This window comes from Lithobates pipiens, unplaced genomic scaffold, assembly GCF_037356315.1.
Source record: "Lithobates pipiens isolate NorthernLeopardFrog02 unplaced genomic scaffold, aLitPip1_a1.2 Scaffold_37, whole genome shotgun sequence".
In the NCBI taxonomy this organism is placed as follows: domain Eukaryota; kingdom Metazoa; phylum Chordata; class Amphibia; order Anura; family Ranidae; genus Lithobates; species Lithobates pipiens.
Genome location: NW_027507825.1, coordinates 16,786,830 through 16,813,572, shown reverse-complemented (window position 1 = coordinate 16,813,572; position 26,743 = coordinate 16,786,830). Strand labels below are relative to the sequence as shown.

Sequence of the window (26,743 nt, the reverse complement as noted above, 5' to 3'; positions counted from 1 at the left end):
TTTATTTTTAGATTTTTAGATTTACTCATTTTTATATTTATTATTTTTTTTCCTTTTTTTCTACACCCTTTTTTATTTTTGCATTTATTATTTTATACACCCTTATTTGTAGTTATTTTTACATTTATTGATTATTATATTTATCATTATTATTTATTATTTTATACACCCTTTTTTTATCTTTATTCTTTCAATTTATTCATAAATGTATCCTTTTTATTTTTTTAGATTCATTTTTATTCATTATCTTTATTATTGTTTTATGTATATTTATACTCACTTATTTATTTATTTTTATATTACTTTTATTTGTTTGTATTTAACCTATTTTTTTTTTCATTCACAATCTTTTATTTAGATTTATTCATTATTAATGTCATCACGCACCCATTTTTTATTTTTCTACACCACTATTTATATTTACTCATTATTGTATTTATTTATTTATTTTTTTCTACACCCTTTTTTGTCCCCTAGTATTTACTAGCGCCTGGGTTGTCCCCTATTAGAGCCTGGATTATGCCTACTTTACCTTTATGGGCGCCCGGATTGCGCCTACTTGACCCCTATTAGCGGCTCAGTTGCTGCTGCCTTGATTTAGATAGTTTACAGCTTGTGCTATATTCAGCCCAGTAAAATGTGGGTGTGATTCCCAATGCTGCCTCTAGATGGTAGTGCTGAGCCGATGATGTCACTGACAATCCTGCTTCTGCTTGAGTCCAGGAGTTCTGGTCTACCCTGCGCTATGTCGATCGGGTGTCCACGCTAAGTTCGGTATCAATATGGTGGCCCCAGGGGAGCTCAGAGCCACCAGGTTGCTCTAAGGAGGGGTGAATCGGCCCAGGCCGGAAACGGAGCAGGTCAAAACCCCCGTGCTGATCAGTAGTGGGATCGCGCCTGTGAATAGTCGGTGTAGAGCAGCCTGGACAATACAGTGAAACACAGTCTCTCTTTTTTTTTTGTTTTTTTTACAAATTTTATTTTATTTTATTTACAAAGGCTTTTATTTATTATTTTTATACCCCTTTATTTACATTTATTCATTATTCGTGTCATCACGCACCCATTTTTATTTTATACACCGTTATTTATTTTTACATTTATCCATTATTATATTTATTTATTTCTATACACCCTTTTTATTTTTTATATGCATTTATTTTACTTTTTTACACCCTCATTTGTACTTATTTTTTATATTTATTCATTATTATATTTATCCTTATTATTTATTATTTTTATACACTTCTTTAATCTTTATTCTTTAAATTTATTCATAAATGTATCCCTTTTAAAAAAATGTATATACTTTTTTATTCATTATATTTATTATTATTTTATATATATATTTATTTATTTTTATATTACTTTTATTTGTTTATATTTATTAACCTATTTTTTTTCCCACTTTTTAGTTTGTTTAGCAAAAAATAAAAAACCCCAGTGGTGATCAAATACCACCAAATGAAAGCTCTATTTGTGGGAAGAAAATGATAAAACTTTAGTTTGAGTACAGTGTTGTATGACCGCGCAGTTGTCATTCAAAGGGCGACAGTGCTGAAAGCTGAAAATTGTCCTGGGAAGGAACGGGCACTGGTATTGCAGTGGTTAACTTATGGGTGAGTATAAAGCCTAGAGGAATTTTTGATAGTGTATACTTTATATTAGTATGGAATTCTCTGGGCACAGCACTGACCTCTGCTGGAGAAAATTTATTAATGCATCTAAAGCCTGCACGCTGTTCCATCTACCGCCACTAGATGTCGCTCAGTTTTCTGAACGATCTTACAGAATTGATCCCTATGGTTCGCTGTGCCATGTGATGCAGGAAGTGTAAGGCCGGCTGTAGTGAGTGCAGAAGTGGAAGCTGGCAGCATGAAGAACAGATATGTCATCTGTGGACAGTTATCCCAATGTGATCTTTCCCCCTTGGGGACCATTATACTTGTGATACTTCCTGATTGTTCCCCATGCATTTTTATGTATCCAATAATATATGTCTTGCTTGATCTTATATTGGTTTTATATTAATAAAATTCTATATCATTTTTACCCACGTCAATCTACATCAATTACATAGGCGTCGTTAATACGGGGCTATTGAGGCTGGAGCCCCAAATGTGGGCTCAATAGCTGGAGTGTTAGCAGCGGTGGCGGCAGCCGCATTTTTCCAGCTGTGTAATCAGGCGATTGGGCCCCGCCCACTGCACTATAAATTGCGGAGTGATATGCTGCTGCAGCCTGAGAATGACTGTAGGAGTTTTACGAGAACGGCGGCTCTGGATTCTCCATGAATGGAGACGGTGTGGCAAAGCCCCCTCCTCGCTCACGCAGCCAGCAGGCGTAACGGCCGGGGTGGCATGGAGTGGGACGGATAGAAGAGAAGATAATTAAATTAAGGAGCTTCTGGTGTCTCCCTCCCCTCTCTCTCTCTTCCTCCCTCTCTCTCCCTCCCTCTCTCTCTCTCTCTTCCTCCCCTTCTCTCTCTCCTTCCCCCTCTCTCTCCTCCCTCTCTCTCCCCCTCTCTTTCCCTCCCCCTCTATCTTCCACCCCCTCTCTCTCTCCATCCCCCTCTCTCTCTTCCTCCCCCTCTCTCTCTTCCTCCCCCCTCTCTCTCTCTTCCCCTTCTCTCTCTTCCTCCCCTTCTCTCTCTTTCTTCCTCCCCCTCTCTCTCTCTTCCCCCTTCTCTCTCTTTCTTCCTCCCCCTCTCTCTCTCTTCCTCCCCCCTTTCTATCTCCTCCCTCTCTGTCCCTCCCCCTCTCTCTCTCCTCCTTCCCCTCTCTCTCTCTTCCCCTTCTCTCTCTTTCCCTTCTCTCTCTCTTCCTCCCCTACTCTCTCGCTCTCTCTTCCTCCCCTTCTCTTTCTCTCTTCCTCCCCTCTCCCCTCTCTCTCTCTTCCTCCCCCTCTCTCTCTCTTCCCCCCTCTCTCCCTCCCCCTCTCTCTTCCTTCCCCCCCTCTCTCCCTCCCCCTCTCTCTTCCTCCACCTCTCTCTCCCTCCCTCCCCCCTCTCTCTCTTCCTCCCCCCTCTCTCTCTTCCTCCCCTTCTCTCTCTCTCCCTCCCTCCCCCTCCCTCCCCCCTCTCTCTCTCTTCCTCCCCTTCTCTCTCTCTCCCTCCCTCCCCTTCTCTCTTCCTCCCTTTCTCTCTCTCTTCCTCTCCTTCTCTCCCCCTCTCTCTTCCCCCACCTCTCATTCTCTCTCTCTTCCTCCCCCTCTCTCTCTCTCCCTCCCTCCTCCTCCCCCTCTCTTCCTCCTTTCTTCCCCCCTCTCTTCCTACCCCCCTCTCTCCCTCCCCCTCTCTGTCTCCCTCCCCTTGCTCTCCCTCCACCCCCTCTCCCCCTTCCTCCCCTCCACCCCTCTCTCTTTTCCCTCCCCCTCTCTCTCTCTCTTCCTCCCCTCTCTCTCTCTCCCTCTCTCTCTTCCTCCCCCTCTCTCTCTTCCTCCCCCCTCTCTCCTCCCCCCTCTCTCTCCCTCCCACCTCTCTCTTCCTCCCCCCTCTCTCTCATTCTCTCTCTCTTCCTCCCCCTCTCTCTCTTCCTCCCCTCTCTCTCATTCTCTCTTCCTCCCCCCTCTCTCTCGTCCTCCCCTCTCTCTCATTCTCTCTCTCTTCCTCCCCCTCTCTCTCTTCCTCCCCTCTTTCTCATTCTCTCTCGCTTCCTTCCTCTCTCTCACTCTATGGCTGCATTTGATGGGCACAGTGGCTTCATTTGACGGTAGGTCAGTGGGTGTCAGGTGGTTCAATGTAGGTCAGTGTGTGTAACATAACCCCCCGGTGCCAGACTCGGACTTCAGGCTGAAGCCCCTGGTCTTTCTGCAACCTAGCAACGCCCCTGATCAATTCTATCTGTACCGCAATAGTCCATACTCCGTTTTTGTTCTGAGGGACCAGTTGGGGACAGGCCCCTTTATTTATCTATTTCAATCGATTTTGATGATGGTACTCTGTTGTACTATTTATACCTTATTTTTTACACTTAGGGGTTATACAATTTTGACTTGTAGACAGTCCCAGGGTGAAATTACAGACATTGTATTAGCTCTCCTTCTTTTTTTCCCTTCTTTTCAGGATTACACAATTATTTCACCTCCATGTGAATCCCCACTCAGCCCCCTCTACCCCACCCTCCCTCACCCCAACGTGTTTATAGAATTTGTAGTTTTTCATTCGTGCTGTACTTTGGTAGCATGTCTATTGTAATAATGTTAATGACAAGCTTGTGGTGCAGGAAACGTGCGGCTTCCAAGCCGGCATTCTGGTGTAAACTAAATGCCACTCAATAAAGAAAAAAGAATTGCGCCTACTTCATCTATATTAACGCCCCGGATTGCGCCTACTTTACTCCTATTAGCGCCTGACTTGCGCCTGCTTTGTACATGCCGACCCACCCCCCTCACCTTTCCTATATTCCTGGCAGCGTACGTATCCAGGTTATTCATAAAGATCCTTCTGGGTCTGACGATCGGCTCCCCTCCCTCAGCCATGTTGCAGTCTGTGGGTTACTATGGTCGCACTCCGGTTGCCAAGGACGGGTGGTTGCTAAGCGACGCTAGGGTCCTTCCGAGTTACAGCTTGTACGTGTAGTGTCACATTTTGCTGCCTATCACAGGATGCTGCGGAAGTGACGTTGTTGCGTACTGCGCATGCGCGATGCGTTCCAAACACTCGCGCCGTGCGTTCCAACATAGTTTCGGCAATACAGTTCAGCGAAACCATCACATAATGTTACGGAAGTGATGTTACACACAACACAAACACTGGGCCGTTTGTTACAACACTAATACTTCCCTTGTTACCTAGTAGGTTTTGCATTGCTGGGACTTGTAGTGCCTATCCTGAGCTACATGCTTCAATGTTCAGTGTCCTCATCCCTATCCCCATGTTTCAATGTTCAGTGTCCTCATCCTTATCCCCGAGCTTCAATGTTCAGTGTCCATCCTTATCCCCGTGCTTCAATGTTCAGTGTCCCCATCCCTATCCTCGAGCTTCAATGTTCAGTGTCCTCATCCTTATCCCTGTGCTTCAATGTTCAGTGTCCTCATCCTTATCCCCGATCTTCAATGTTCAGTGTCCTCATCCTTATCTCCGATCTTCAATGTTCAGTGTCCTCATCCCTATCCCCATGCTTCAATGTTCAGTGTCCTCATCCTTATCCCCGAGCTTCAATGTTCAGTGTCCATCCTTATCCCCGTGCTTCAATGTTCAGTGTCCTCATCCCTATCTGCGAGCTTCAATGTTCAGTGTCCTCATCCTTATCCCTGTGCTTCAATGTTCAGTGTCCTCATCCCTATCCCCATGCTTCAATGTTCAGTGTCCTCATCCCTATCCCCGATCTTCAATGTTCAGTGTCCTCACCCTTATCCCCGTGCTTCAATGTTCAGTGTCCTCATCCTTATCCCCATGCTTCGATGTTCAGTGTCCTCATCGAAGCAGGGGGATAAGGAGGAGGACACCGAACATTGAAGCTCGCGGATAGGGATGAGGACACTGAACATTGAAGCAGGGGGATAGGGATGAGGACACTGAACATTGAAGCTCGGGGATAAGGATGAGGACACTGAACATTGAAGCTTGCGGATAGGGATGAGGACACTGAACATTGAAGCTCGGGGATAAGCATGAGGACACTGAACATTGAAGCTCGGGGATAAGGATGAGGACACTGAACATTGAAGCACAGGGATAAGGATGAGGACACTGAACATTGAAGCTCGGGGATAAGCATGAGGACACTGAACATTGAAGCTCGGGGATAAGGATGAGGACACTGAACATTGAAGCTCGGGGATAGGGATGAGGACACTGAACATTGAAGCTTGCGGATAGGGATGAGGACACTGAATATTGAAGCACAGGGATAAGGATGAGGACACTGAACATTGAAGCTCGGGGATAAGGATGAGGACACTGAACATTGAAGCACAGGGATAAGGATGAGGACACTGAACATTGAAGCTTGCGGATAGGGATGAGGACACTGAACATTGAAGCATGGGGATAGGGATGAGGACACTAAACATTGAAGCAGGGGGATAGGGATGAGGACACTGAACATTGAAGCTCGCGGATAGGGATGAGGACACTGAACATTGAAGCACGGGGATAAGGATGGACACTGAACATTGAAGCTCGGGGATAAGGATGGACACTGAACATTGAAGCTCGGGGATAAGGATGAGGACACTGAACATTGAAGCATGTAGCTCAGGATAGGCACTACAAGTCCCAGCAATGCAAAACCTACTAGGTAACAAGGGAAGTATTAGTGTTGTAACGAACGGCCCAGTGTTTGTGTTGTGTGTAACATCACTTCCGTAACATTATGTGATGGTTTCGCTGAACTGTATTGCCGAAACTATGTTGGAACGCACGGCGCGAGTGTTTATGTGATGGTTTCGCTGAACTGTATTGCCGAAACTATGTTGGAACGCACGGCGCGAGTGTTTGGAACGCATCGCGCATGCGCAGTACGCAACAACGTGGCCCAGTGTTTGTGTTGTGTGTAACATCACTTCCGTTGTTGTAAAATTTCATGCGACCCGTGATTTTCGCTCACCCCGTCACTTCCGGTGAGGCTACGTCATTCGCACAGCTGACGGCGGGCCTTTACTGCGCATGTGTCAATCCCCTGCCCTTAACAGCGCATGCGCTGTAGATTTATTCTCACGGTGGAGAAAAATTATAGCCTCGAGTGGGCGGAGACTTGCGGGTGGGCGGGCGGAGCTGAACAGATGGTGAGAACGTCCCCGCCCACCCCAAGATTTTCTTCACTGGTGAAGAAAAATCATGGCTTCAAGCTGTGAACAACAAGGCTCAGCGGTCCTACGCAAGAAACACACCAATTTTGGCCACAATGAATATATTAGGAGTAGGAGAGCCACTATATGCACTTACTATAAGATTTTTTTTTATTTTTTTTTACCACTGCCTGTTTTTGATCTTATAATTTGTGACCCCACAGTGCACAATATGGGGGCCGGTGACCCCACACCCCAGAATATGGAGGCCGGCTCCACCGGTGACCCCACACCCCAGAATATGGAGGCCAGTGACCCCATACCCCAGAATATGGAGGCCGGCTCCAGCGGTGACCCCACAGTGCAGAATATGGGGGCCGGTGACCCCACAGTGCAGAATATGGAGGCCGGTGACCCCACACCCCAGAATATGGAGGCCAGTGACCCCACACCCCAGAATATGGAGGCCAGTGACCCCACACCCCAGAATATGGAGGCCAGCTCCACCGGTGACCCCACACCCCAGAATATGGAGGCCAGTGACCCCACACCCCAGAATATGGAGGCTGGCTCCAGCGGTGACCCCACAGTGCACAATATGGGGGCCGGTGACCCCACACCCCAGAATATGGAGGCCAGCTCCACCGGTGACCCCACACCCCAGAATATGGAGGCCAGTGACCCCACACCCCAGAATATGGAGGCTGGCTCCAGCGGTGACCCCACAGTGCACAATATGGGGGCCGGTGACCCCACACCCCAGAATATGGAGGCCGGCTCCAGCGGTGACCCCATAGTGCAGAATATGGGGGCCGGTGACCCCACAGTGCAGAATATGGAGGCCAGTGACCCCACACCCCAGAATATGGAGGCCAGTGACCCCACACCCCAGAATATGGGCCAGCTCCACCGGTGACCCCACACCCCAGAATATGGAGGCCAGTGACCCCATACCCCAGAATATGGAGGCCGGCTCCAGCGGTGACCCCACAGTGCAGAATATGGGGGCCGGTGACCCCACAGTGCAGAATATGGAGGCCGGTGACCCCACACCCCAGAATATGGAGGCCGGTGACCCCACACCCCAGAATATGGAGGCCAGTGACCCCACACCCCAGAATATGGAGGCCAGCTCCACCGGTGACCCCACACCCCAGAATATGGAGGCCAGTGACCCCACACCCCAGAATATGGAGGCCAGCTCCACCGGTGACCCCACACCCCAGAATATGGAGGCCAGTGACCCCATACCCCAGAATATGGAGGCCGGCTCCAGCGGTGACCCCACAGTGCACAATATGGGGGCCGGTGACCCCACAGTGCAGAATATGGAGGCCGGTGACCCCACACCCCAGAATATGGAGGCCGGCTACACCGGTGACCCCACACACCAGAATATGGAGGCCAGTGACCCCACACCCCAGAATATGGAGGCCGGCTACACCGGTGACCCCCACACACCAGAATATGGAGGCCAGTGACCCCACACCCCAGAATATGGAGGCCGGCTCCAGCGGTGACCCCATAGTGCAGAATATGGGGGCCGGCTCCACCGGTGACCCCACACCCCAGAATATGGAGGCCAGTGACCCCACACCCCAGAATATGGAGGCTGGCTCCAGCGGTGACCCCACAGTGCAGAATATGGAGTCCGGACTCATCAGTGACCCCAAAATATGCAGGCTGATCTCACTGGTGACCCCACATTCCAGAATATGGAGGCCGGGCTTACTGGTGATCCTGGAATATGGAGGCTGATCTCACTGGTGACCCCACACCCCAGAATATGGAGTCCGGACTCATCGGTGACCCCAGAATATGGTGGGTGGAGCCACACTCACTCTTCTAGGGGTTCACTAGGTCTTGCAGGTTTACATGCCATCACTCACCCTTAGGAGTCCCTCCTGCCACGTCTCTACCAGGTGCTGGTCTGTGAGCGTCTATTAATGGGTAGCAATGTGGCTGGGACCGGCTGACAAGGCTGCAGAGAACAATATACAGGGGCCCCCGATCCATAGAATGGTGGAATCCCCATATACAAGGCTGCCCCCCCCCCCCCCAAAGTGTCCACCAACTCAGGGGTCCCCAGCCTCAGGTGGAGGACAATGCCAACTTCTCTTGTCTAGTTTCAGGTATGGGGGAGAAGATGGGACTTCCGGGCTCAGGATGTGTCTAACAGGAGAAGAACAAAGAAAAGGATGGGGGGTGATGACACATGGCATGGAGAGGATGGGGGATGATGACACATGGCATGAAGAGGATGGGGGATAACAGATGGCACATGGCATGGAGAGGATGGGGGGTGATTGTACATGGCATGGACAAGATGGGGATAACCATTGTTAGGTTGAACTGGTGTCTGTGTCCAGCTGGGGAGATACCTCTCTTAATCCTGGGGACCATCCCTCCTCTCTCTCCTCATCCTGGAGAACCTTCCTCTTCTCTCCTCATCCTGGATATCATTCCTCCTCTCTCCTCATCCTGGAGACCCTTTCTTGTGTCTCTTCATCCTGGAGAACCTTCCTCCTCTCTCCTCATCCTGGGGGCAATTCCTCCTCTCTCCTCATCCAGGATCCTTGTCTCCAGGATGAGGAGAGAGAGGAGGAATTGTCTCCAGGATGAGGAGAGAGAGAGGAGGAGGAATTGTCTCCAGGATGAGGAGAGAGAGAGAGGAGGAATTGTCTCCAGGATGAGGAGAGAGGAGGAATTGTCTCCAGGATGAGGAGAGAGGAGGAATTGTCTCCAGGATGAGGAGAGAGGAGGAATTGTCTCCAGGATGAGGAGAGAGGAGGAATTGTCTCCAGGATGAGGAGAGAGGAGGAATTGTCTCCAGGATGAGGAGAGAGGAGGAATTGTCTCCAGGATGAGGAGAGAGGAGGAATTGTCTCCAGGATGAGGAGAGAGGAGGAATTGTCTCCAGGATGAGGAGAGAGGAGGAATTGTCTCCAGGATGAGGAGAGAGGAGGAATTGTCTCCAGAATGAGGAGAGAGGAGGAATTGTCTCCAGAATGAGGAGAGAGGAGGAATTGTCTCCAGGATGAGGAGAGAGGAGGAATTGTCTCCAGGATGAGGAGAGAGGAGGAATTGTCTCCAGGATGAGGAGAGAGGAGGAATTGTCTCCAGGATGAGGAGAGAGGAGGAATTGTCTCCAGGATGAGGAGAGAGGAGGAATTGTCTCCAGGATGAGGAGAGAGGAGGAATTGTCTCCAGGATGAGGAGAGAGGAGGAATTGTCTCCAGGATGAGGAGAGAGGAGGAATTGTCTCCAGGATGAGGAGAGAGGAGGAATTGTCTCCAGGATGAGGAGAGAGGAGGAATTGTCTCCAGGATGAGGAGAGAGGAGGAATGGTGTCCAGGATGAGGATAGATGAGGAATGGTGTCCAGGATGAGGAGAGATGAGGAATGGTGTCCAGGATGAGGAGAGATGAGGAATGGTGTCCAGGATGAGGAGAGATGAGGAATGGTGTCCAGGATGAGGAGAGATGAGGAATGGTGTCCAGGATGAGGAGTAGGAATGGTCCTCAGGGTGAGAAGAGGAGAGGAGGAATGGTCCCCAGCATGAGGAGTAGGAATGGTCCTCAGGGTGAGAAGAGAGGAGGAATGGTTCCCAGCATGAGGAGAGAGGATGAATGGTTCCCTCGAAGAGGCAAAAGGAGTTATGTTCCCCAGGATGAGGAGAGGAGGAACGGTCCCCAGGATGAAGCGAGAGGAGGAACGGTCCCCAGGATGAAGCGAGAGGAGGAACGGTCCCCAGGATGAAGAAGATACAATGAAGGTATTTGCAACACTTGAAATGCTGTGAAAATATTTTCTGTATTTATTCAGTTTAAATAAACGTCACATACAATAATTATGAACGATTATTAATTACATTTGGTTGGGAGGAGGCAAAGAACAGGGCTGTACAAAAACGGGTACATGGTGGGGGCGGGTTTGAGGTCATTGCACCTAGAAAAAAGGGACCGCTACAAAAGATCAATCCAAGAGAGCGGTGAGTACATTATAAAAAAGTTCTCCCAGGAGGGTTTCTATGGTACGGGATCTGCTGCCCTCTAGTGACAGACAGGATACATTACAGTACAAAGTGCAGCTGCCAACCAACAGAATCTGTAACATTTCTTGAGGTCTGAGATGTGCAAATTATAGTCGGGCTTCAGATTCTCCTGACTTCAACATAACGTACAAAGCTGGAGGAGAGAAAAAAAAAAAAGTGTAAATTGTCAGAACAACAACAAGAGCAACAGAAAAGGCAGAGGAGGGAGGAGGAGGAGGAGGAATGAGAGAGGAGCAGCAACAGAAACAGCAGACAAGAAACCGGAATGGCAGAGAAGGAGGGAGAGAGGAGCAGCAACAGGATCAGCAGACAACAGGGATGACAGAGGAGGGAGAGAGGAGCAGTGACAGGAACAGCAGACAAAGAAACAGGAGTGGCAGAGGAGCAACGCTAGGAATGGCAGAGAAGGAAAGAGGAGCAGCAACAGGAACGGCAGAGGAGCAGCGACAGGAACAGCAGACAAGAAACAAGAGGAATGGCAGAGGAGCAAAGCCAGGAACGGGAAAGAGGGAGAGAGGAGCAGCACCAGGAATGGCAGAGGAGGGAGAGAGAGGAGCAATGACAGAAACGGCAGAGAAGCAACGTCAGGAACAGCAGACAATGAAGAGGAACAGCAGAGGAGCAACGTCGGGAGCAATGACAGGAGAGACAGAGGCGGAGCAGCAACAGAGGAACGGCAGAGAAGAAGGAGAGGAGCAGCAACAAGGAGGGACAGAGGAGCAATGTCAGGAATGGCAGAGGAGCAGCAACAGGAACAGCAGAGGAGCAACAAAGGAGCAGTGTCAGGACCAGCAGACAAGAAACAAACAAAAAGGAATGGCAGAGGAGCAATGACAGGATTGGCAACGACCGGAACGGCAGACGAGCAGCGACAGGAACAACAGACAAGAAACAAGAGGAATGGCAGAGGAGCAATGCTAGGAACGGCAGAGAAGGAGGGAGAGAGGAGCAGCAACAGCAGGGACAGAGGAGCAACAACAGAGGAGCAACACCAGGAATGACAGAGGAAGAGAGGAGCAATAACAGAAACGGCAGAGAAGCAACGTCAGGAACAGCAGACAATGAAGAGGAACAGCAGAGGAGCAACGTCGGGAGCAATGACAGGAGAGACAGAGGAGGAGCAGCAACAGAGGAACGGCAGACAAGAAGGAGAGAGGAGCAGCAACAAGAAGGGACAGAGGAGCAATGTCAGGAATGGCAGAGGGGCAGCAACAGGAACAGCAGACAAGAAACAGGAATGGCAGCGGAGCAACGCCAGCACCGGCAGAGGAGCAACAAAGGAGCAGAGTCAGGAACAGCAGACAAGAAACAGGAATGGCAGAGGAGGAGGAGGGACAGAAGAGCAATGACAGGAGCGACAGATCAGAAACCACAGATGAGTGACAGGAGAGACAAGAGAGGAAGGAATGGAGTTACAGAATGAAGATTTCCCAGCAGTAGTCCTCACCGGTGGCCTCGCTGTGAAGCACAGCGCTGTCATGACTGCGGACCTGGCATCTGGTGTAGACTTTCTGACCGTCGACCTTCTCCACTCGGCTGTCTATGAGAACTGTGGATCCCAGAGGAATCGGACTACAGACACAAAGAGAACCTCATTACACCTCTCTGCTATCACAGCTTCAGAACATCAACAACTCCTACCCCCCCCCCCCGCGAGAGTCTCCCCAATATTATTCTTCCCCTGTCACTACCACATCATCACCGCCGGCCATCGATTGTACAATCTCCTGACAACCATGTAGTGTCAGGTAGGTCCTCTTCTCCCCCCTGGGCGCTTACCTCCGATAGTCGAGGTTCAGGTTGGCGGTCATAGCCGGTCCGATGCTGTTTACAATTCCCGCCCCCACGGTGGAGTCTACGATGGTGGCGATGCAGCCCCCGTGTGTGTACCTAGAAGAAGGCAAGAGGGGACGCGAGAGGTGGAAGGAGAACAAGGAGAGCCCGAGGAACCAAAGGATTCTGGTTAGGGTAGGCTCTGCGAAGAAAAAAAAAAAAGAAAAAAAAAAAAAAAGAAAATAACGCTCACCCTGCGAGGCCCCCCAGATAGGGCCCGGGCTGGAATATGCAGACTGTCCTCTTCTCCGCCTCGTTATAGAACATACAATACTCAAAGCCGATTCCTTCCTGGTCCAGGTTCCTGGTGAAGAAACGAGTTTCCCCGTCGGCCTCCAGGCTCATACCTGTACAGGAGGAGGTCAGAGGTCACCAGAGGAGCTTACACTCTAATGTCATCCCCCACCACAGCCAAACACTATTCTTATTCTTGTACTCGATCTGCTGCCAGCGAACTCCTCGTAGGAGGGAAGTCTCCTCCAGCTCGGGTCTCGGCTCAGCTCCTCGTACAGCCTCTTGGTTTCGGGGTTCCAGGTGGGGTTGGGCACGGCGTAGTCCCGCGGTTGGAGGGCGGCCTGCAGATTTAAAAATAAATGAACAGATGTCAGACCTGTGCCCTTCGCTTTGGCTTTTCTATGATTGGGAGGGTTAAAAAGAAGACATTCTGGGTGGAGTCTTTGGTGGATATTCAGCCTATAGGAAGCAGATGTTTGGGATCACCTCCCACTGACAGCGATCACCGTCCCGCGGTCAGGGTGTGAGCGGCACTAGAGGTGTGTGCAGAACATTCAAATTTCTTACGTTACCAAATTTTGGTTTCAGAATTTTAGTTAAAAATTTTAATTTTGTTTATTCATTTTCTGACGGATTCCACAATTTTTTGAAAAACAATTTGAACTCGTAAAAAATAAAAAAACAAAAAACAAAACAAAACAAAACCCAAAACAAAACACAAACACCACACGATCAATGATTCAAATTCTGTGTGAAGAAATAGCTGGTTGCTAAGGATCGGGCTGGGGGCGCCGTCCGCCACGTCCTTAGCAACCGACGACTCGTTGGCTGTCAGCGGGATTCCCCACTGACAGCTGAAACGTAAAAACAAATGAGTGCTGGCAATAGAAAATCCTGGAAAAAACAAACAAACCCCCCCCCCCCCCCAACAACCAACCCTGCATGGGCACCAGCCCCCCCCCCCCCCCCCGATGGGGAAGAGGAATAAAAAAAAAAAAAAAAAAAAAAAAAAGCATAGGGGTCCGGACCTTTATCCAAGCATGCAACCCAGGAAAGGGGGAAGGGGGGGTGTATGAGCAAGTGCCCCCGCACCCCAAACCATACCAGGTCACCATACCAGGGCCCTGCCCTAAGCACCATGCTGATGGGGACAAGGGCCTCTTTCCAACAACCCTGGCTGGTGGTTGTGGGGGGGGGACCCCAGATCCCGCCCTACCCACCTATGTGAATGAGTATGGTGTACATAGATCAAAAATAGTAAATAAAAAGTCCCCCCCAGGCCCTTATCCGATGCAGACCGAGGGGCAGGCAAGGAAAGGGGGGGGGGGTATTAGCAAAAAAACAAAGGAGTCCCCCCCAGATCCCACACTACCTCCAACTATGTGAATGAGTATGAGGTACGTAGTACCCCTACCCTTTCCACCCCAAAAAATTTAAAAATAAATAAAAACCCCTTTCGAACGCTCCACGCTGTTGAATGTCCGACGGTTCTTACATGGCTAAGGGGTGGCCCCGCCCCTGTGACATCACCAACCAGGTAACGCTGGGCTGTTGATGTCACAAAGGGGGTGGGGTGTTTTACATTTCAGCCAGTAGGGAAGCCCGCTGACAGCTGATGACTCATTGGTTGTTAAGGAGGCGGCGGCGGCCACCCCCCCCTTTAGCAACCAGCTATTTCTTGACACAGGATTCGAATCGGTTGACCTTTTTGTTTCTCCCCCTCCCCCCAAACGATCCGAATCCAAGTCGTACATAAATAATTTGGAATGGGTGAGAAAACGATGAACGTAAATTAAATTTCAACAAAAATGTGTTACCATTTCATCTCCGAGATTCAGATACATCCGAATGGCTACAAATGTATCCAAATTTATATCCAGAGAGGCATAGTGTCTATGGGGCTCCGTCCGGCAGCAGAGCGCGCACATTAGGTGGCATGCCCCTCCCCCACTGGGGACACTCCAGGCGGTTAACCCCTCCCCCAACCAATCAGTACTCACAGGGAATAGGTGTTCATGCTCTACCCTGGCGGCGGCGGCGGTGGAGGCGTGGCGGCAGACGGCAGCGCCGCCCTGGATGATCCTGGAGATTTCGTACAGCATGGTGCCTGAGAGAGGAGACAGGAAGGAGATGAGACGGGGACACCGACATCAATCTATACATTATCCCCCACACTGGAGGAGTACTACATATCCCAGCATGTGTCCCCCCCCCCACACACACACACACACACACACACACACACACACACACCAGAGCACTACCTATCCCAGCATATCCCCTCCCCCACACCAGAGCACTACATATCCCAGCATGTCCCCACCCCCACACCGGGGAACTACATATCCCAGCATGTCCCCCCACCCCCACACCAGAGCACTACATATCCCAGCATGTCCCCGCCCCCACACCAGAGCACTACATATCCCAGCATGTCCCGTCCCCCACACCGGAGCACTACATATCCCAGCATGTCCCGTCCCCCACACCGGAGCACTACATATCCCAGCATGTCCCGTCCCCCACACCGGAGCACTACATATCCCAGCATGTCCCGTCCCCCACACCGGAGCACTACATATCGCAGCATGTCCCGTCCCCCCACACCGGAGCACTACATATCGCAGCATGTCCCATCCCCCCACACCGGAGCACTACATATCCCAGCATGTCCCGTCCCCCACACCGGAGCACTACATATCCCAGCATGTCCCGTCCCCCACACCGGAGCACTACATATCCCAGCATGTCCCGTCCCCCACACCGGAGCACTACATATCCCAGCATGTCCCGTCCCCCACACCGGAGCACTACATATCCCAGCATGTCCCGTCCCCCACACCGGAGCACTACATATCCCAGCATGTCCCGTCCCCCCACACCGGAGTACTACATATCGCAGCATGTCCCATCCCCCCACACCGGAGCACTACATATCCCAGCATGTCCCCTCCCCCACACCGGAGCACTACATATCCCAGCATGTCCCCTCCCCCACACCAGAGCACTACATATCCCAGCATGTCCCCTCCCCCACACCGGAGCACTACATATCGCAGCATGTCCCGTCCCCCCACACCGGAGCACTACATATCCCAGCATGTCCCCTCCCCCACACCGGAGCACTACATATCCCAGCATGTCCCCTCCCCTAAACCAGAGCACTACATATCCCAGCATGTCCCCTCCCCCACACCGGAGCACTACATATCGCAGCATGTCCCGTCCCCCCACACCGGAGCACTACATATCCCAGCATGTCCCCTCCCCCACACCGGAGCACTACATATCCCAGCATGTCCCCTCCCCCACACCAGAGCACTACATATCCCAGCATGTCCCCCTCCCCCACACCAGAGCACTACATATCGCAGCATGTCCCGTCCCCCCACACCGGAGCACTACATATCCCACCATGTCCCCTCCCCCACACCGGAGCACTACATATCCCAGCATGCTCTGTGTATCCTTCCTCCACCTAGAACTGAACTACAAAGTCCCAGCAAAGCCCACAAGCTCCAGAACTCAGCCCCCCCTCACCTGCTGGGAGTTGTGATTCTTTTGCTGCTTTAGACCAAAACAGCTCCCCTGCCCACCTCCTCTCCAAACCCCTTCCATTCCACCAATGTCCCTTTTATCAGCATCTTCCAGGACTCGTCTCTATTCACACCTGTCCCTGATTCCGGAGACATTTTCCTGAAGCCTCCGCCTGGAGAAAATCTCCGCCCACTTGAGTGTGATTTTTCACCACCACTTAATATTCAGAGGCATGTTATTAGGGTGGGCGGGGCTGCTGCTGACGTCCTGAGCATCTGTTCAGCTCCGCCCGCCCACCCGCAAGTCTCCGCCCACTCGAGGCTATAATTTTTCTCCACCGTGAGAATAAATCTACAGCGCATGCGCTGTTAAGGGCAGGGGATTGACACATGCGCAGTAAAGGCCCGCCGTCAGCTGTGCGAATGACGTAGCCTCACCGGAAGTGACGGGGTGAGCGAAAATCACGGGTCGCATGAAATTTTACAACACCGTAACATTATGTGATGGTTTCGCTGAACTGTATTGCCGAAACTATATTGGAACGCACGGCGCGAGTGTTTGGAACGCATCGCGCATGCGCAGTACGCAACAACGTCACTTCCGCAGCATCCTGTGATAGGCAGCAAAATGTGACACTACATACGCAGGTCTGAGCAAAGAGCGTCCCTTCTACTCAACAGCGTGCGGGTGTAATTCTCAGTAATACCTGTAGATGGCAGTGTTGAGCCAGTGACGTCACTGAGAATATATGCTTCAAGATTTAAAGAGTAACACAATACAGGTGCCGGAAGCGGTGGCGCCTCATGGTAGAAGCCGTCTCGGCGAGGCTGTTGGATTGGTCGTGTTGTCCATGAGTTCAAGCCTCGTGGGGGAATATCCACACAGCCTGCTTTTTTTTTTTTTCCTTCTTTAAAAAAAAAAATATATATATATATTTTTTATAAAATAAAAAACAGAAATATAATAGAAAACAGAAAAAATTATGTTTAAGGTTTTGATTTATTATTTTATACCCCTTTATTTACATTTTTATTGTAGAGCAGCCTGAATAATAATAAATAATAAAAATTAAAAAATTAAAAAATATAATAATATATAAATATAAAATATAACAATAAATAAAAAATATAAATATAATATATATAATAGAAAATAAATAGAAAATAAAAAATATTATATTTAAGGTTTTTATTATTTTATATGTCAATGTTATTTTATATGCCAATGTTATCATTGGCAATAAAAAACCTAAATATAATATATATAAAATAAAATAAAAATGTATATTTAAGGTTTTTATTTATTATTTTATACCCCTTTATTTACATTTTTATTTTTATATTTACTAATTATTATATTTTTTATTTTTATGTAATCTTATTTATATATATATATATATATATATATATATATATATATATATATATATATATATATATATATATATATATATTTTTTTTTTATATTTAATCCTTTTTCTTTTTTTGTGTTTAGACACCTTTATTTATTTTTATTTTTTGAAATGTGTTTAAGTTTTTTAAATAAACACACAAAAAGAAAATGATAACATTGACAATAAACAAAAAGTTACATCACATATTCACAATCTTTTCTGCTTGATTTTATCACATTTATAGGATAATTATTTATAGTATAATTATTTATTTGCAGATTTTGTAAAAAAAATGATTGCAGCATAATATATGTAAAAACATGTTGGAATAATTGTGTTGTAATAATTGCAGTTATTTATGAGGGAGAAATTCAATAATTATTTATCTCTATTTTTTTATTATTTATTATGTATATTTTATATTATATATATTATATTTATGATTTTTATTTATTATTTTATACCCTTTTATTTAAATTTTTTATTTTTATATTTATTATTATTTTAATGTGATTGTTTTATTTACAAACCCTTATTTTTTTATATTTAATCTTTTTTCTTTTTTTTTGTGTTTAGGTACCATTATTTATTTTTTGAAACATATTTAACCACTTTGCGCCAGCGTTTTTAAGCCAAAAGACAGCTACAGTGCGGACACTAACTGCCGGGAGGGCGTCCCTGGACGTCCTCCTGTTTACTTCCGATATGTGCGCTCCCACGAGCTCGCATCGGGGAAGTTCTGTGCTGGCCATGTCCAAGGCACAGATTGCTGTAAATGGCCAATCGCAGCAGCCGTTTACAGCGCGATCGGCGTGTCCAATGAGAGATAATCTCATATGTAAATATATGAGATCATCTCTCATCGCCGACTCTCCCTCCTCACACAGACAGCGTGTGAGGAGGGATAGATGAACCGCTGCAGCGGTAAGTGAAAAAAAAAATCAAAAATAAAGTGCCATCTGTCCTCACTGCCTTGTGTCCCCACTGCCACCTGTCCCCAGTGCCACCTGTCAGTGCCACCTGTCCCCAGTGCCAACTGTCCCCAGTGCTACCTGTTCCCAGTGCCACCTGTCCTCAGTGTCACCTGTCAGTGCCATCTGTCATCAGAGCCACGTATAAATGCCATGGGTCATCAGTGCCACATAATTGGCACTTGTCGTCAGTGCCACATAGTGCCATCTGTCATCAGTGCCACATATTAGTGCCATCTGTCATCAGTGCCATGTATCAGTGCCATTTGTCATCAGTGCCACCTGTCAGTGTCACGTGCCATCTGTTATCAGTGTCACGTGTCATCAGTGCAATCTGTCATCAGTGTCACTTGTCATCAGTGCCACATATTAGTGCCATCTGTCATCAGTGCCACTTATTAGTGCATCTGTCATCAGTGTCACGTATAAGTGCCCATCTGTCATCACTGCCACATCAGTGTCATGTGTCATCAATGCCACGTATCAGTGCCATCTGTCATCAGTGCTCAGTCAGTGTCATGTGTCATCAGTGACACATATTAGTGCCATCTGTCATCAGTGCCACATCAGTGTCACGTGTCATCAGTGCCACGTATCAGTGTCATCTGTCATCAGTGCCACGTCAGTGTCACGTGTCATCAGTGCCACGTATCAGTGCTATCTGTCATCAGTGCCACGTCAGTGTCACGTGTCATCAGTGCCACGTATCAGTGCTATCTGTCATCAGTGCCACGTCAGTGTCATGTGTCATTGTCCTGGTGCTCTAGGGCCTTCAAAAGTGTAATAGGTAGTCAAGTTACATGTGTAATTTATGCTCCTAGAACACGTGAACACGTGATGGCGCTGCTCTGTGCAAAACCACTGTACAGGGAAGGTAAGTATAACATGTTTGTTAAAAAAAAAAAAACACATAAGGCTTTAACCACTTCAGCCCCGGAAGATTTTACCCCCTTCCTCACCAGAGCACTTTATGCTATTCAACACTGTGTCGCTTTAACTGACACGTGGCACCCAAACAAAATGAACATCGCTCAGTTCTCAGTCTTAGAGTTGGCAGGGGACAGATGCAGCACTGGACCAATACTACATACCCCTTAGGGGGGATGCCGAAGTTGGGGGTCCACCCGCAACTCGATGGTACACCAGTATGGAAGGTTCCCCAGTAATGGGATTTCAAAGTTCCAAAGTTGGTTCAATTGGAGCTCAACTTTAAACGGCCATATTTCCCGAACCATAGATGATAATGATTCACTTTCTTCTGGGGCCCATTGGACCTAAAACGGGGGAGCAATCGGGTCCCAAACATGGCCAGTTTTCACATAGGCACCAATGTTAAAATTAGGTGTCCTAGGGTTACTATCTTTGGGGAGTCAGTACAGGTCAGCCTTAGGTTATTGGGGCTCCAAATTTGCACCATAGGTACTAAAGAGTCTCCCCTAAAAGTGTGCAAAGTTTTGGCGGGTTTTCACCACGTGGTTCCCCAGAAACCGGAGCTCAAAGTCAGTCACTTTGATCACATTTTGCTTCAAGCTGGCCAGAGATCTGCCTGGCATGCCCCCCCACACAGCACCTCCCCTAGGGGGGGAGCCAAGGTGGGGGTTCCACCCCCAATTCGACGGTACACCAGTATGGAAGGTTCCCCAGTAGCCGAACACCCCCAGTTCGGTACGCACCAGAACTTTCGAACGGACCCAAAATTCGTACGAACTTTAGAACCCCATTGAAGTCTATGGGACTCGAACGTTCGAAATTAAAAGTGCTAATTTTAATGGCTAATATGCAAGATACTGCCCTAAAAAAAGGTTTGGGGACCTGGCTCCTGCCCCAGGGGACATGGGTCAATGCCTAAAATGTTTTTAAAAAGTGATGTTTTTTTCGGGAGCACTGATTTTAAAGCGGAGGTCCACCCTAAAGTGGACCTTCTGCTCATCGGAACCCTCCCCCCCTCCGGCGCCACAATTGGCACCTTTCAGGGGGGAGGGGGGTGCAGATACCTGTACAGTACAGGTATCTGCACCCACTTCCGGGATAGCTCTCTGCGGAAAATGGCGTATATTACGCCCCTTTCCGCAAGTGCCCGCCCCTTTCCGCAAGTGGCCCGCTGCCTGCTGGGAAAACACACAGATCCCAGAGGCAGCGGGGACCGTCCTTATTGCGCAGCGCGGCTCGCGCATGCGCAGTAGAGAACCGGGAAATGAAGCCGAAAGGCTCCATTTCCTGATTCCCATACCCAAGATGGCGGCGGCAGCACCCGAGAGACGATCTACAGATCGGCTTCGGGTGCCGACATCGCGGGCGCGCTGGACAGGTAAATGTCACTATTTTAAAAGTCAGCAGCTGCAGTATTTGTAGCTGCTGGCTTTAAAAAAAAAAAAAACGCGGAGTCCCGGCGGACTCCCGCTTTAATGACGATTAAAGTGAAAAAAAAAAGTTAAATATTCCTTTAAATATTGTGCCTGGGGGGTGTATATAGTATGCCTGTGAAGTGCCACGCGTTTCCCTTGTTTAGAACAGTCCCTGCACAAATGACATTTAACGGAAATAACGTCATTTAAAACTGCCTGCGGTTTTAATGTTATATCTGGTTTCAGCAATATGGAGGAAAATCATTGAGAAAAATGGCATGGGTAGCCCCCCCTGCCCATTACCAGCCCCTTTGGGTCTTGTACGGATATTAAGGGGAACCCCGTACCCATATTTAAAAAAGGAAATACGTGTGGCCCCCAGGTCCTATCTACTCAGAACAGCAGTATACAGGCGGTGCAAACAAGACAGGGACTGTGTAGGTTTGTTGTGTTAAGTAGAATCAGTTTGTAATTTTGAACTGGTAGATTTTTTAAAGTGTAGCTCCAGTCAAAAAAATCTATTTTTAAGCTTTTTGGAAAACATAGGGAAGGGTTATCACCCCTGTATAATTTGTTTTGCCGTCCGTCTTTTTTCTCTTGGTGGGTGCTGGAGCGCCCTGCTGTGAACGATTATATCAAGAATTGTAATTACATGCCATTGTTGAACAGTGGTAGAAAAATTGGGCCTTTTTGTGGTTGTGGTGGTGGTGCTGGTGCCAGAACACTATAAGTCCTCACAGTTACTCTCGGTGGGCACAGGAACGGGCCCTGCTGTGAAATATTATATCAAGAATTGTAATTACATGCCCCTGTTAAACAGGGGCTGAAAAATTGGGCCTTAGGCACTGGTACTGGTGCCACGACACTGCAACCTCTCCCATATACTCTAGTTGTGGTGTAGGAATGAGCCCTGCTACAAAGCATTGCATCAAAAATTTTAATTAAACGCCCCTGTTAAACAAGGGCTGAAAAATTGGGCCTTAGGCACTGGTGCTGGTGACACGACACTGCAACCTCTCCCATATACTCTAGTTGTGGTGCAGGAATGAGCCCTGCTACAAAGCATTGCAGCAAACATTGTAATTAAATGCCCCTGTTAAACAAGGGCTGAAAAATTGGGCCTTAGGCACTGGTGCTGGTGCCACGACACTGCAACCTCTCCCATATACTCTAGTTGTGGTGCAGGAATGAGCCCTGCTACAAAGCATTGCATCAAAAAGTGTAATTAAACGCCCCTGTTAAACAAGGGCTGAAAAATTGGGCCTTAGGCACTGGTGCTGGTGCCACGACACTGCAACCTCTCCCATATACTCTAGTTGTGGTGCAGGAATGAGCCCTGCTACAAAGCATTGCATCAAAAATTGTACTTAAACGCCCCTGTTAAACAAGGCCTGAAAAATTGGGCTGGTGGCATCTCCCAGAGCCAAAAATGTTCTTCCAACATATCAGCGGAGGAGGATAGATAATCAACATAACAGGACAGTCACTCAGCATCAGCATAGGCAGTCTTGAAGGGATGTGATATTTAAAAAAAAAAATATTCGGTTACATCAGCTTCAGGTGCTTGGTAGCTGTGGGTGATCCAAGACTGATTCATCTTGATGAAGGTCAGTCGATCAACTGAGTCGGTGGACAGGCGCACCCTGTGATCGGTAACAAAGCCACCAGCAGCACTGAAGGTGCGTTCCAAAAGAACGCTGGATGCAGGACAGGCCAGTAGCTCAATTGCATACTGTGCAAGCTCTGGCCAGTGATCCATCCTCAAGACCCAGTAAGCCAGAGGATTTTCGGTGGGGAAGGTGTCCAAGTCTGACCTTGCCCCTAGGTATTCCTGCACCATGTAAATCAGATGCTGGCGATGGTTGCTGGAACCGATCATACCTTGGGGCTGCGGACTAAAAAATTGTCTGAACGCATCGGTCAGACGGCCACCTTCTCCACCGCTTCTTCTGACCGATGCCTCAGCAACACGTTGTCCAGGACCAGGAGTTTGTAACCTCCCAGTCTCTGGGAACGCGTTGCACAGACCTTTCTGCAAGGCCTCCCGGAGAGGTCTCATCCTCTGCTCCCTCTGCGACGGCAAGATAAGGTCCGCAACCTTACCCTTGTACCGTGGATCAAGGAGAGTGGCCAGCCAGTAATGGTCCCTCTCCTTGATCTGAAGAATACGAGGATCCTTCCGCAGGCTTTGCAGGATCAGGGAGGCCATGCAGAGTAGGTTAGCTGAGGCATTCGGTCCGGAGTCCTCTGGGTCACTAAGGACAACATGATCCGCAGCTACCTCCTCCCAGCCACGTACAAGTCCACGGGTTTCTTGGGACTGTAAATCATCCCTACAAGACTGCTGCTGCTGCTGATGCTGAGTGCCAGTCTCCACCTCCATGCTGACACAATCATCCTCCTCCTCCTCCTCATCCTCTTCCTGTGTGATGGGTGGCACAGCAGGAACACTGTCTGGATAAAGGGGGCCTTGAGAGGCAAGGAAGTCCTCCTCTTCCTGCCTCTGTTCTGCCTCAAGTGCCCTGTCCATTATTCCACGCAGCGTATGCTCCGAGAGGTGGACAAGAGGTACAGTGTCATTGATGCATGCACTGTCACTGCTCACCATCCTTGTGGCCTCCTCAAACGGTGACAGGACAGTGCATGCATCCCTGATCATGCCCCACTGGCGTGGTGAGAAAAAAAACCAAGCTCCCCTGACCCTGTCCTGGTGCCGTAGTCGCACAGGTACTCATTGATGGCCCTCTGTTGCATGTGCAGCCGCTGCAGCATGGCCAACGTTGAGTTCCACCTGGTGGGCATGTCACATATAATGCGGTTCTTGGGCAGGTTCAACTCCTTTTGTGGCTCAGCCAGCCGAGCGCAGGCATTAAATGATCGGCGGAAATGCACACTGACTTTCCTGGCCTGCTTCGGGGACATCCTGTAAGCCCGGGTACCTGCCCAAGAACCGCTGCACCGCCAGGTTAAGGACGTGAGCCACACAGGGCACATGGGTCAGTTGTCCCTGTCAGAGGGCGGAGAGGAGGTTGGTGCCATTGTCGCAAACCACCATTCCTGGCTTAAGCTGGCGTGGCGTCAACCACCTCTCGGCCTGCCCCTGCAGAGCTGACAAAACATCTGCCCCAGTGTGGCTCCTGTCCCCCAAACAAACCAGCGCAAGCATGGCATGGCATCGTTTTGCCTGCGTACTTGCGTAGCCCCTGGAATGCCTACGAAGCACCGCTGGCTCCGAGGACAGAGCACTGGAAGAGGCCATGGAGGAAGAAGAAGAAGAGGAGGTGGAGGAGAGAGGTGTGTCACAACCAATAGTAGCATTTTGGAGACATGGTGGTGGAACAACCTCCAACACTACTGCACCTTGTCCTGCATCCTTCCCAGCTGCTAGAAGATTGACCCAATGGGCCGTGAAAGACAGGTAATGTCCCTGTCCATGCCTGCTGGACCATGAGTCAGCGGTAATATGCACCTTACCGCTGACCGCCCTGTCCAGCGAGGCAGGGACATTGCCTTCCACATGCCGGTAGAGAGCCGGAATCGCCTTCCGTGAGAAAAAGTGGCGTTTGGGGACCTGCCACTGAGGAACCGCACATTGTACAAACTCACGGAAGGGGGCCGAGTCTACCAACTGAAAAGGCAGCAGTTGAAGTGCTAGCAATTTAGCCAAGCTAGCATTCAACCGCTGGACATGTGGATGGCTGGGAGTGAACTTCTTTCGGCGGTCCAGCAGCTGGGGCAGGGAAATTTGCCTGCTATAATCGGACGTGGGTGTACTGCTAGCAGAGTGCCCGGAAGCACTTGGCTGTGACACACCTAATTCTATACCTTCATTCCTCTCAGAGCAGGTTTCAGAGAGGACTGAAGGTCTAGTGGGGTTGGAGATCCCAGCTGATGAGGAGCAAGGAGAGGTCTGCTTTGCTCTTTGGTGTGGGTCTTTGAGGTACGCTTGCCAACGAGCTGCATGGCAGGTCAACATATGTCTGGTCAAGCATGTGGTGCCCAAGCGGCTGATGTTTTGGCTATGCGAGATACGCTTGAGACATATGTTGCAAATAGAAGCAGTGCGATCTGATGCACTCATCTCAAAAAAGGCCCACACCAAAGAACTTTTAGAATAACGCGCAGAGGCAGCGCCCTGCACAGGCGGAGCTCTGCGGTATGATTCAGTCGGTGTGCTGCCCCTAAGCTGGCCCCTGGAGGGCATCCTGCCTCGTTGGACATGTGCCTCCTCCTCTCTCCTACCAGGCACTCACGTGGAGTCAGTGCCCTCATCATCCCCTCCCTCTTCATCGCTGGAGCAAACCTGGCAGTATGCTGCAGCTTGTGGAACATGACTGCCAGATTGCTGTCCTTCTTGAGCATCCCCTCTCTCTGCGCTCACGCTACTGCCTTCCTCTAGCTGAGTATCATCATCAGAGCCTACAAAACACTGGGCATCCTCCTGGAGCATGTACCCAATACTGTGCTCAAAGAGTTTAGGAGACTCCTCAGGAGGACGTGGTGGGTCTAGGGAAGGAGTCACTGATGATGACATTGAGAGGAGGGAAGACGATGCGTTGGCAGCTGCTTTGCTAGTACCCTGAGCCTGGGTGAGAGAGGATGAGGCGGATGAAGAGGGCTTGGTCATCCACTCTACCAAGTCTTCGGCATGTTGCGACTCAACATGTCCAGCTGCCGAAAAGAAGGACAAGCGTGTCCCATGGCCACGTGCTGATGATGACGATGCACAGCGTCCACGACCAGCACTGTTGTCTCTAGACACGGAGCCTGCTTGCCATCTTTTATCGGCTCATGCCTGTCTGCCTCTCCTTGTTGGCCTTCCAGACATGGTAATGGCCTGAAGGGAGATGGGAAAACCAGCAATTGGGTAGTGTATATTGTGCTGGAGGCACACACAACACCCACTCCTGCAGATGGCAGATGGCTCAATTAGAGAAGAGCTATGTAGGTGGATATAACGGTGTATACTGAGGTCAGGACACGCAGACAGCACGCACAATCTCCTACAGCTGACTGTAAGCTCTATTTAAAAAGAGCAAGATAGCTAGCTATATAGGTGGATATAACGGTGTATTCTGCGGTCAGGGCACACAGACAGCACGCACAATCTCCTACAGCTGACTGCAAGCTCTATTTAAAAAGAGCAAGATCGCTAGCTATATAGGTGGAGGTTTTTATTAAGAAAAAACTGCTGCCAGTTGTATTTACAAAACAAAGACATAAATACTCATTCTTGAAAAGAAGAAAGGAAAACCAACTTGGACAGACTTAATAAAATAGAAAAGAAAACATGCTTTCTTCACCAGCTTAAAAGAAAAGTCACTTGGATTAGAACAGTTTATCTACAATAACAACCTATCTATATACACTACACACCCTTTATAGACAGGAACGTAACGAAACCATCAGTGCCTACCATGCTTTTAAAATTAGATTGCCCAAAAAACTAAACGTGAGGGACAGGACAGACAGACCCACCACCTAGGGAAAAAGAAGGGGGAGGATCATCAAGGTGGCCGGAAAGAAAAGCCTCTCCACAATCTGGCACACTTTTCCCTGCCCGTTCTTTCTCCTTCAAGATACCTCACCTTCACCAATTCCCGAAAGATATCACCCGCCACCTCATGCACGGGCAGGAACTTGC

At 49.0% G+C, this 26,743-nt stretch overlaps 1 protein-coding gene across 1 annotated transcript; it reads right to left on the bottom strand.

The window, feature by feature from the left end:
• Positions 1-12,183: 12,183 nt before the first annotated feature.
• Positions 12,184-16,560, bottom strand: LOC143956563 (acyl-coenzyme A thioesterase THEM4-like). The gene is made up of 6 exons (XM_077466772.1): positions 16,524-16,560; positions 14,854-14,960; positions 13,056-13,194; positions 12,813-12,966; positions 12,566-12,676; positions 12,184-12,358 (listed from the first exon to the last, which is right to left on the bottom strand). The coding sequence occupies exons 1-6, from the start codon at positions 16,543-16,545 to the stop codon at positions 12,199-12,201; spliced, it is 693 nt and encodes a 230-aa protein (XP_077322898.1). The 5' UTR covers positions 16,546-16,560; the 3' UTR covers positions 12,184-12,198.
• Positions 16,561-26,743: the final 10,183 nt, after the last annotated feature.